The sequence below is a fragment of the Strongylocentrotus purpuratus genome, unplaced genomic scaffold, assembly GCF_000002235.5.
Source record: "Strongylocentrotus purpuratus isolate Spur 01 unplaced genomic scaffold, Spur_5.0 spur5_scaffold_13, whole genome shotgun sequence".
NCBI lineage: Eukaryota > Metazoa > Echinodermata > Echinoidea > Camarodonta > Strongylocentrotidae > Strongylocentrotus > Strongylocentrotus purpuratus.
This window is the reverse complement of record NW_022145598.1, coordinates 36864518-36876547: the sequence shown is the minus strand read 5'-3', so window position 1 is coordinate 36876547 and position 12030 is coordinate 36864518. Positions and strand designations below refer to the sequence as shown.

Sequence of the window (12030 nt, the reverse complement as noted above, 5' to 3'; positions counted from 1 at the left end):
ATCTTAACAATCCAATCACAACTCACTTACATGTACAAAAATGAAACTTATAATTTCTTTTTTAGTTAAGACAATAATGTATTTAAACAAAAAAAATTTGTAAAATTATTTTTTGTTTTTATCTTTCTTTTTCTTTGTGTTTGTATTTAGATTGTTCATGTGGTATTTTCCACTTTTCATGTATGCTTGCCATATTGTATAATATTGTATTTATGTTTAGCATAGGCTAGGTTTAGATCATTCCTATTTATCGTTATACTTTTATATTGTTGTTTTGTTGTATTCTGTATTCTTTGTATTATTAAGCTATGTTTGTATTCTTTATTATGTATCATTATCATGACATGTACATGTGTTGTACTCTCATACCCCAGAAGGGGGTCGAATGAGTCAATAAATTCTATTCTATTCTATTCTATTCTATTCTACTATATTATATTGTTATTGTTATTGTTATTATTATTGTTATTATTATTATCCTTATTGTTGTTGTTGTTTTTATCATTATTATTATTATTATTATTATCGTCATTATCAAACATCATCATTATTATCATATTATATCCTCATGCAGCGCACATAGCGCGAGTGCGCTACTACCGTTAGCTATGAAGTGGAATCCCCGATGAAGTGCTGTAGCTAGCTAGACCAAGGAGGATCTCTTTGCTATGACTGAGTACACAAGGAAAAAAGTGAGTCCGCGCCGCACGTACGATTGGGCGCCTTGTTATTGTGTGATATGACAAGCTGACAAGAGACTGTTCATGGGATTTAATGTTACTCCTGTAATCTGATCTGAGGAGGCTTAGTTTGTTGCATCTGATCTTTGATGTACTCCCTTTGATATATTTCCTTTGTCTTTCATTGTACTGATAGAAGTAAGATTGTGTTGACTAATTGGAAAGCAGCACCAAACGAAACCCCATTCAGGATGACGTAGCGTATGGAAACAGGTTCGTAACAGATCCCGTGTACTTGCATCTGTGTAGTGTTAGCCTACAGTTTAGTGCTTTGCATAAACAACAATAAAATGATTGTTGAAATAGATCTACTCACTGTTGGTCCAAAATCATACTGCTACTTATTAGTGTTTTACTAATTACTACGACTAATAAATTAGTTCTTTAATTTCTAGCTAATTCACACCTCATAATCATGTAAAAAACTGAAGAAATCTACGCTGATTTTCCGGCGCTTGTTCAGAAGCCTATCCAAAATTTGACCCGTAACTCCGGCGTGGAACATACCCGAAACATACCCAAAATGAAGTAAATATTCATTAAATGTCCAAATAAAGATCATGAGTTAAAAGTTGTTATGTTTATTAGACCCTACCTGTTTCATGTCAATTTTCTTGTTATTTTTAGAGTATTTTTCAGAAAAACGTTGATAGTCTAGATCTAGTAGGGTGTCTGATCGCGCACCCGATGTTGTGTGCTAAAATACTTCCCATAGAGATTGCACACATCCCTATGCAGTCTACGTGCATTGCGCGACCATGAAAATTGGTCAATGATTTTATGAAAAAAATTGAAATTCAATCCTTTGGGGCTTGTGATCCTGAAGGTGAAACTCAATAAATGAGGTGTCATATGAAAGAGCAGGTTTTTCTCCATATTCCCCAAGGGGGCGCACCCCCGAAATTCTAAAAATATCTTGGTCAAAACAGCGATTTAAATGTTGTTTGCATCCTAGCTCCAAAATTTGCCACTTTCCTTATGTCCGGCTAGACGTAAGGAAAATATGTATGCACTTATTTTTTCGCTAGCCCCAAGAGATCACTCGCCCCAACAGTTTAAAAATACCCTTCCCACATTTTTGGAATCAGCTAATTAGGGAGGCGTGAGCTCCGCTCAGTCCAAACCATGGTTACATCGCGTAACATCTGCGCGTATAGTGAATGAAAGTATGGATAGCTGTTCGCGCCATAGAACCCGGAAGTGAATACACGTTGTAGTCAATGGCAAAATTGCCATTGACTACAACGTGTATCGGAAGTGAATACACGTTATAGTCAATGGCAAAATTGCCATTGACTACAACGTGTATTCACTTCCGGGTTCTATGGCGCGAACGTACTAGTCAATGGCACATATCGCGGAGACAGCGTGGCTCAAGCTGCAAGTCTCGCATTGGCTTAGCAACATGCCTACGATATGCATACGCTTGCATATCGCGCGATACAGCTGTTTGTCTGAATTTAGCAAAACAACAACACTCTGCGTGGACGTCTTTTTCGTCGATTTTGACCAAAATGATATGAATATACCAGCGTTTTGGAGGGGCTGTATCTTTTGATAGAAACATCGGTGAGACTTGAAATTTGAAATGTATTATTCTGATTACATTTTTTATTCAAATAACAAACAAAAATGGTGAAAAACGATCCCAAATTGAAAATTGAAAAATCGTTCAGACACCCTAGATCTAGGTCTATTAGTAGACCTCTAGAGTAAAGGAGTCGGTTTTCTGCCTAAGACAAAATCCTATTTTTTGGACCCTTTACATCCTATTTATTATCATTTCTTGTTCAAATCATGAAGCAAATATTATTATTATTTAAACAAACAAAGAATCCCAGAAAAAAATCACGAATTGCCATGACAATATTCATTTCAATTTTCACTGTTTTATCGACCTAGTGAGTCAGTTTACGACCCAAGTACAAAGTCAATAGGAAGCGCACATGCGCGCCGTGCGTTTCCGCGCTGATCTATAGCACAAGCGGGCGGAGCAGGTATCCCACGCCAGAGCTCCCCGGTGCTCGCTTGGTCGAAAACTAGCACTGCGGTGATCGGAAATTGGAATCTGAATTAGACAGACATATCGTGTGTGCGTCGCGGTGTTCGGCTGCATTGATTTAATACATGCGATGAGATACTTTTGAGCTTGCGACTTACACAAAATCGGGCTCTAAATCTGAAAAATACTTGAAATAAAGCTCATTTTATGGTACCCATATTTCTTACAGACACGCGTAAGATACTCGATTTTTCAGATTTGGGTAGCGGGACCGCCGATTACATCGCTAAAATGTGACATTTTAGGAAATATTTTCCATTGCAAATGTGGTTCTTCAGTGACTCTGGCATGGTATGGTATGTGTGGGATATGTGTTATGCTATTATGCGATGTATTTTAAAGGGATTTTATCATGCATCCAACGGATCAGCCGAAAACTGGAGCTGGTCAATTACCCCCTCCTTCACTCTATACACTTTTTCACAGGTTTCATGGCAACCCTCTGCTCAATACAAGTGCATACCGATGTTAGGTTGCGGGCTGGCACGTGCCTGTGTGAAGTTATCCACCGTAATGTCTCAGATCCTCATTACAGTATTTCTTATTTTCAAAGGCATACCGTGCTAAAAATTCCTAATTCTGATTTTCAAATGTTGGCAGGAATGGACTAGAGCTAATCCACAAAAGTATGACAAGATTATATCTTTGACATCTATCACCTTGTTCATTTATATTCACCTACAGGTTAAAACCAAGAGTTGTGGCCATCCTATACCAAGTATAATTTTTACTGCTACATTTTGAGCTACAGGGCTGTCATCATGCTGTATGTATTTCTCGTGAACACGGGCGAAATGCTGACATTAGATATGGCTCTTACCATGGAGAGGTAGGTTTCATTCTTTAGTCTATCATTGTCATACTCATCGGCATCATCTTCAATATCATCAATATCATATTCAACATTATCATCCTCTATACCATCATCGTCACTCATCAACATCATCATCATTGTCATACTTGTCAACATCATCATCAATTTCATCATCATCACTATCATCAATACCATTATTTACCATCATCATCTTTGCTGCTCTCATTACCATCATCACCACCACCGCCATGACCACATCATCATGCTCAAAACCATGTCAAAAGAATTGATTTAGAAATATGAACACTTTTGTATGATTATATTTGAAATTTGCCATATTTTAACATGATTTAGAATGTATGACTTGATTTCATTACAAAAGCACACAATCATTACAACATAACGTATGACCAACCATATTTAATTTTTTACTTTAAACAAACCCATCGATCTTGATACCTTATTTTGAAATCCTTGTGTCCGTGAGCTAAATGATGTAACTTAGCATTTGTGGTGTAATATCATTAATAAAGTTGAGTATATTTTAGTATAATATTAATTAAATGGATTGTTTAACAATGTTAAATCTGAGATGCACGGCCCTACATGTTATCAGTGTCTGTGATATGGTGTTATACTGAAGCCCTAAAAAAAAAAGTGCCTCAAAAAAGTAAAAACCTTTGAGCGACCGGTATTACCATACTCGTTTTCCCCAATAGACTGTAGTGTTATGAAAACCGTTTGGCAACCGCAAAATTTGATTTCTATTTTCAATCATTAATATCTTGATAATCAGACAGGCGATCGGCTTGTAAAGTCATGGGGTTCCTGACTGACCTAAAGGTTTATAATTATCATTGCAGGATTTAAGACAAAGTTACCAAATCCCTTTAACAGGAATGCTTATGATTGATTGATGCCATGAAAAGAATGGACTCATTACAAACATACATGGATGTACATGTAACCAGTATTGTGTGACCAGGGTGGTGTTTCATAAAGCTGTATGACTTTACGAATGACTTATACATGAAAAGCCAAATGGGACGCTCAATCATTTTTTAACTGCATCAACTAAAGTTGAACTGTGCAGATGTAGATTAACACATTGTTAATACAAAGTATATTTTTTGCCATAATTTAATTGAGGTTATTGGAAATATAGTCACACTTTGTGAAAACATCAGGAAAAACTTTGGGCATCCTATCTGGCACTTCATATTCATATACATGTATATATGTATATATATTTTTTTTTCAATTTTAATTTTAATTTTTTTAATTAAAAAAAGAAAGAAATAAAACAATGGCCTTATGAAGCACCCCCCAGTATTATATTTCATTTTGACAAAGCTATCAATCTGATTACCTTTGAAATGCTAGTGTCCAGCAGCTTCATGATGCCCTGTCAGAGGAGTACCAGATCCCGCATGAGAAGCAGGTCTTACTGATCAGTGGAGGGCAGAGTTTAGATCCTCAGATGAGGGTCTGTAGCTACAGTGCTGGCACAGTAAGTGTACCATTCCCCCCCCCCCCCTAAACAAAATGAAACTGCTTTGAATGATAAAGGTTCCATGTTGCTATACTATATTCATGATATGAGTCCAACTAATACTTCTATAAAGATATAAAGCAAGTTTAAATACACCTTCAATTAATTTAAAAGCGACTTGTGTGTGTACGAGTTTATCCACCCGTATATCCTCACATAGTGAAATGCCAACACGGAACAAAAGTGGGACTTAGATTCAGTGCTAGGTGTTTGATGTTACTCTTTCTTTTCTTTATATTCCTGGTAGGAGGACATTCCTTGAGTGTTCTAAAGTGCCTTACTTACGATGGAGGCTTAGCTAAAACATGGATATTATTTATCATTAGCAATTTGTATTCCCAGGAAAAAGAGCTTCACATACTACTAGCCCTATTATTATTATGTTTTTCAACTTTTTTCCCTCCTTCTCTTCCTCTTCTTCCACCTCCTCTTCTTCTTCCTCCTCCTCCTCCTACTTCTTCTATTTCTTCTTCCTCTTCTCTTCCTCAATCTTTACCTAATATTTCTCCTCCTTCTCCTTTCCTTCTTTTCTTCATTTCCTTTTCCTTCTTTTCATCCTCTTCCTTCTCCTTCTCTTTCTCTTTCTGTTGTTCCTTCTCCCACTCCTCTTCCTTCTTCTCCTCCTCCACCTCCTCCACCTCATTCTTCTTCATCCTCCTCTCTCTCCCTGCAGGATACCAATCCTATCTTCCTGTTCAGTAAAGGAACCATTGAGTCTGCTAATCCACCTGTCACTACCAGTGTATCTCAGGCCAGAGAAGACAACCTCAAACTACAAGTAGAGGGGCTCAAGAACCTACCTCCTAGCTACAGTGCTGTGGTGGCACGCACTCAGCTAGCACTGGTAAGAAAGTTGCCATCATTTAATTCATATCCTGCCATAAGGCTGCTTGCACGCTACTGTTATAGTGCTTTGTAAACGCAGGCGCACTATTGATTGGTTGCTTCATTCATGCAAGCGAGCTACTGCTTATCTGGTTTGTGCATGCATGCTCGCATTTGTAATAGCAGTTCTTGTTCATGCCCATTGCACTGTGCCTACTGTTTCGCACACGCTATTGAGAGTACCATTGCGTTAATTCGATTATCTCAAAATTAACTTGGCTGTAGGAGGATTTGAGGCTTGGCACAATGGGGATTAGCCCTGTGGCATTAGCCTGTATTCATTATGGCAGGATAAGAGTTAAGTTAAGTTATTTTGCCATGGTGGTTTATCATATTTTGTCAGTGAGAGTTAATGGTTTAATTATTTACATGTCTTTTCTATAAAGCATGTACTCTGATTCATAGTACAGCCAAGGGTCAAAGGTCACAGCTATGCTCATAAGTGTATATTTTAGAGAAGTTTGGTTTCAGTTGGAGAGCTTATGTTCCAAGGATGAAATACTTTGAAATTCAGAACTTTGTATTGTTACCTCTGAGTGGCATTGATACAGGAAGTTATGATAAGACATTGATCTCACTGCCCTTGTTCAAAGGTTGCTCTAGACTCATCAAACTGCACTATCCTTTTTTTTCATTGTAGTTTGTATTATGTTCGCATGTATGTAATGTATGTATGTATCATGTATAAACACAATGTGCTACATATAACAGATTTTCTGTGATGTTTAAACCAATCTTACTTTCACATTCTTACTGTCCGAACCTCGCGAGTCTTCTCATTCTATTGTATCCCACAAGTTGGCCACTCAGTATTCAAATTTGCATTTTCTTTTCTTTTTTAAAATCTTTATATATCAATTTGAAATCCAACTACCACATAAGTCTGTGAATATTGATGTGCATCCCCTCTTTCTTTTCTCTTCTTTTTTCTGTATTTTGTTCCTCCATATTTGTATTATTATGTATCCTTTGAGGGTAGTCATACTATCAAGCTTTGCTTATTTTGTCAACCTTCCTGTTTGATGTTCTCGATTAGTTACACCCAGCCTTACTTTATTCTACATATATTCTTTTGTCATGTGTAAATTTGCAATATTTGTTTGTTATATATTTGTAAAAATGCAAAAGAAAAAGAAAATCAAACAGAAATAAATAAATCAAATCAATCAAATCAAATCAAGGTAAGAAGTTGTTGATATTCTGTGTGAATTCGGTATATAAAAGATATATCGACTGATTTAACACTCAAAGCCTAACTGTTTCTATACTGGCTCTCGGGGACGTTGCATCGATCCTGCCATGACCCCTCGACGCGCCTCGGGGTCATGTTAGGATGCAACATCCCCTTGAGCCTCTCATAGCAGGCAATATACATGTATCTATAATGTGTACTGGATGAACACTAACATAGGCCCAAAATTTGCTTTTTGGTAGTTGAGGGATAAAGTATTAATAAATACGAAGACTATTTTTATGTAAATGATGCCAACCATATAGATAGTGGCTAATAAGCCAGACATTCTCCTCTATTGCATCTCAGACACCTCATAGTTTAGTCTTTCATATATTAAAAGTTGAAAATAGTTTGGACTTGACTTGCTCTTTAATTGTGACATTTTATTGAGGCGCGACAGCTCAGTCGGTAGAGCAGTGGTCTCGTAATCCGGTGACCCGAGTTCGAAACCAAGGTGATCAGCTAGTGCCCTTTGGTAAGGCATTAATCCTCATTACCAGGTCCCTCAAAGAGGACCTAAAGCCGTCGGCCATCTGGTTGCGTACTTACAAGCATTTATGCTTTCTTAGCAGTCAGGTAAAATAACCACCACCACATTTTAAAGAGCAATCAAACATGTGTGATTTTTTTCCCTATTATTAACAGCAATTCCATGAGGTGGCGAAGGAGAAGTTGAGGCTTTGTGAAGGTTTAATACACAACCAACATCTACAGCAACAGGGCTGGATGGCAGTCATAGCCAACTTGGATGACATTACTAGGTAAAACATCTATTTATCTTTATGTTTGTTTGTTTGTTGATTAATTAAATGAGTTATTTTTATATTTATTTATTTATTTTATTTATGTATTTATTTACTTCTTAATTCAGTTATTTATTTATTGATTGATTGATTGATTTATATGTATTTAGTTATTTATTTTTTCATTCGCTCCTTTATTTGTTTATTTATCTATTCATTTATTGTTTCTTTCTTTTTCTATCTATCTATCTTTCTTTCTATCTTCCTATCCTATCCATCCATCCATCTATCTACCGGTATCTATCTGTCTATCTCTCTGTCTATTCATCTACAATGTAGTATCTATTTAGCAGTTTAGTGCTATATATTTAGTCTGTTTACGTGGTAGCCCTTGCCACTGTAAATGGTATGTCGCCAAAAGGCCACCAAACATCCAAAATTTCAGGTGAAGTTAGATCTAAAGTTAGCAGTCTTTACTTGTGAGATTTTATTTTCTTTCACCTGTATCCTAGTCTTGCACATTACAGCAGGTACAAAATCCATATTGTAATATTAATTCAGTCATTTGTTTCTGCTATGATAAAGGGTTGTAAAGACCAAACCATTCAATTTCACGCACAAGATTTAAAAAACAACAACTAACAAATGACAGTAATCATGATAGTATCAACCATCATTGGTCAGTGTTTTACATGAGAAAGATTTTAAGGTTCTTATGGAAGATTAGCATTGATGCGTGAGGCAAGGGGTATGCAGGGAGTCTGTTCCAGCACAAACAAAGTCCATGTGCTCTGACCAATAGGCCTTATCCGTTATTGTTCTAATTATTTGACCGCCGGTCCACCCGTAGAGTATAAAACACGCTTGCTCACAATATATTTGTATCACCTTACGAAGTGTAGCAGCGGCACACAAAACGTCGTGATCTTTTGATCCCTTGTTGACCATACATAGCGAGATAAATGAATGTCACTAGCAATATTATTTTCGATAAAGTCCATGTTATTTATTTTGATCGTGTTCTCGTTTCACCAGTGCCTTTCAACAGAGAGCACAAGTGTTCCAGCAGAACATGACAGACTTCCTATCTGACAGACCAAACTTCCTTCAGCGTCTAGAAGAGTTTGGAGACATCATTGAGATTCTTGAGAAGACGCCCCTTCTACCTTGTCTTAGAGAGGGGGACAGAGAGGGGGACAGAGAGGGGGTCAGAGAGGGGATCAGAGAGGGGGTCAGAGAGGGGGAGAAGTCTCCGTCTCATGTGATGGACAGTGCACAGGACAGAGAGGTTTCACTCATGATGTGGATCAGTAGACAGGTAAAGCTTAGCTACAGGTTTTTTCTTTTAAAGATGAAGTTGAGTTCTGGTCATGCGATTGCATTGTGAAAGAAACGTTGTGGAATCGATCAGAAAAGGTTGATCATTTAGCACATATTTTGCAAGGTTCTGGAATCATCAGAATGATATTGAATTTGGCCAAGTCGTGGTAAAGTTACAAGCACTGTACACAGAAAGATGTATATGGGACTACACGAACACGTGGCGTAAAAATCCGTCCCGATTTGTACGATGTTACATGCCCTATTTAGAATATGATGGCCTTTGAAAAGCCATGATTTTTTAGGGAACATGGCTTATATGATGTTCTTCCACATTTGCATTATAATAATGATAACGCTCACAAATATTTTTCACCCCTTTCCAGAACTCAATCTTCTCTTTAAGGATGAGGGGGGGGGGGGGGGGGGGGGTGTTCAGACACATAACATTTTATGAATAATATGCATCAAACAGGGCTAAACTCCATGAGTTTTTTTCATTAATGATATTGCCAACAAAGCATTTGAAAGTTTCATGGAATGTTAAAAATGCAAATTTTTTTAAATTACTGCTAGAAATTGGCTGTCTAGATACACAATAGCCGTGTTCACATGATGGCAATTTTGGTCGGAATAAAGGTCGTGTTTAGAGCTATTTGGCGTAAGTATGGTAAGGTCGGCGTAAAGGTCGGCGTAGTGACCATCTGAACGATAGTCATGTTGGCCATTGGTCTGCGTTCTGCCAATACATCAACTCTGATCATTCCTAAGACCAGACGATCATGGGGAGATCAAGCATTTGCCTCAGCAGCTCCCGGATTGTGCAACAGTCTCCCTAACACACCGAAGGACTGTAAATCAGTAGATCATTTCAAGGCCAGTCTGAAAACTTATCTAATTGCCAACTTTAACTAATATCATCTTTTTTACCATGCATGATGTGTATCTAAGTATATTATGTAGCTCATTGTAAGCGCCTTGAGCACCCTCTGGATGGATATGTTGCGCGTTATAAATGTCTTTATTATTATTATTATCTTTTGCTTGTGTAGGATCAGCGCAGCACTCTACAGCAGATGGCTGGACAGTGCAGTAAAGTCCTGGATCAGTTCAATCAACCAGTCCTAGACAGTCTGGCCACTGAGATTAAAGGATGCTTAGGTAAATATGGCTCCTAGAATTTCTTTGACTATGAAAAGGAGATAGGGTGGTAAATAAAGTATATTTAAAAGCAAAAAATCAAGTATTTCAGAGTTTTTATAAATTCCACACCAAGAAGTTTCTTTATGATGTTATACAGTATGTCAGATTAATGCCCACACATGCCCAGTCAAGCAATTTTCATTAATATTTCAGGAAATTTTGCTCTATTTCCTTTGGCTGTCATTGTTGTATCCTCCCTGTATAGAGGCTGTAAGCAACCCTGGAATGAAGGAAATCAAAGGTCTGGGAGAGAGACTATTTGGACTAGAGCAGCTCTTACTACAAGCTCGTAAACTTCTCAATGAACAAGCTGAAATGGCTCAGGTGAGTATTCAGAGAGAGACAGAGATTCCTGAATTCTCCCAGAAGAGTCTGATAGGCTTGTTTCTCTAGAAAAGAATTCTGTATTTACTTATGGGAATCACGATGTTTTTTAAAAAATGATTTTCATCCTTTGTTATGCCTCCGCCACCGAAGGTGGTGCCGGAGGCATCATGTTTTCGGGTTGTCCGTCCGTACGTCCGTACGTCCGTACGTCTGTCCGTACGTCCGTCCGTACGTCCGTACGTCCGTCCCGTTTGACCGTTATCACAATATCTCAAGAACCATTTAAGATTTAAACTTAAGACTCGGGAATAGTATTTATCACCATAGGAAGACGATCTGATTAGATTTTGGAGTACGTAGGTCAAAGGTCACAGGTCACAGAGGTCAACTTATGAAATTCCTTGTATTGAGTTTGTTAGCGCGATATCTCAAGAACCATTTGAGATTTAAACTTCAAACTTAAGGATAGTATGTATCACCATAGGAAGACGATCTGATTAGATTTTGGAGCACGTAGGTCAAAGGTCAAGGGTCACAGAGGTCAACTTATGAAATTCCATACATTGAGATTGTTATCATGATATCTCAAGAACCACTGGAGATTTAAACTTCAAACTTAGTGATAGTGTGTATCACTATAGGAAAACAATCTGATTACATTTTGGAGCACGTAGGTTAAAGGTCAAGGGTCATAGAGGTCAACTTATGAAATTCCATACATTGAGATTGTTATCATGATATCTCAAGAACCACTGGAGATGTAAAAACTTCAAACTTAAGGATAGTATGTATCACCATAGGAAGACGATCTGATTAGATTTTGGAGCACGTAGGTCAAAGGTCAAGGGTCACAGAGGTCAACTTATGAAATTCCATACATTGAGATTGTTATCATAATATCTCAAGAACCACTTGAGATTTAAACTTCAAACTTAATGATAGTGTGTATCACCATAGGAAGACAATCTGATTAGATTTTGGAATACGTAGGTCAAAGGTCAAGGGTCACAGAGGTCAACTTATGAAATTCCATACATTGAGATTGTTATCATGATATCTCAAGAACCACTGGAGATTTAAACTCCAAACTTGTTTAAATTGCTCTATGGCGGAGGCATCATTTTCGACTGCGCGCAGTCAAAATTCCATC

The 12030-nt window shown here is 37.5% G+C and overlaps 1 protein-coding gene across 2 annotated transcripts in view; it reads left to right on the top strand.

The window, feature by feature from the left end:
- Positions 1-702: 702 nt before the first annotated feature.
- LOC100891413 (RB1-inducible coiled-coil protein 1) overlaps positions 703-12030 on the top strand; it is a 36932-nt gene continuing 25604 nt past the window's right edge. For both annotated transcript variants that reach the window (XM_030983470.1, XM_030983469.1), the window contains exons 1-8: positions 703-953; positions 3487-3631; positions 5000-5126; positions 5842-6012; positions 7933-8048; positions 9066-9348; positions 10403-10511; positions 10759-10877. In XM_030983470.1, coding sequence (XP_030839330.1) covers positions 3564-3631; positions 5000-5126; positions 5842-6012; positions 7933-8048; positions 9066-9348; positions 10403-10511; positions 10759-10877 — 993 coding nt within the window. In that variant the 5' untranslated portion in view covers positions 703-953; positions 3487-3563. The remainder of the gene's footprint in view (positions 954-3486; positions 3632-4999; positions 5127-5841; positions 6013-7932; positions 8049-9065; positions 9349-10402; positions 10512-10758; positions 10878-12030) is intronic.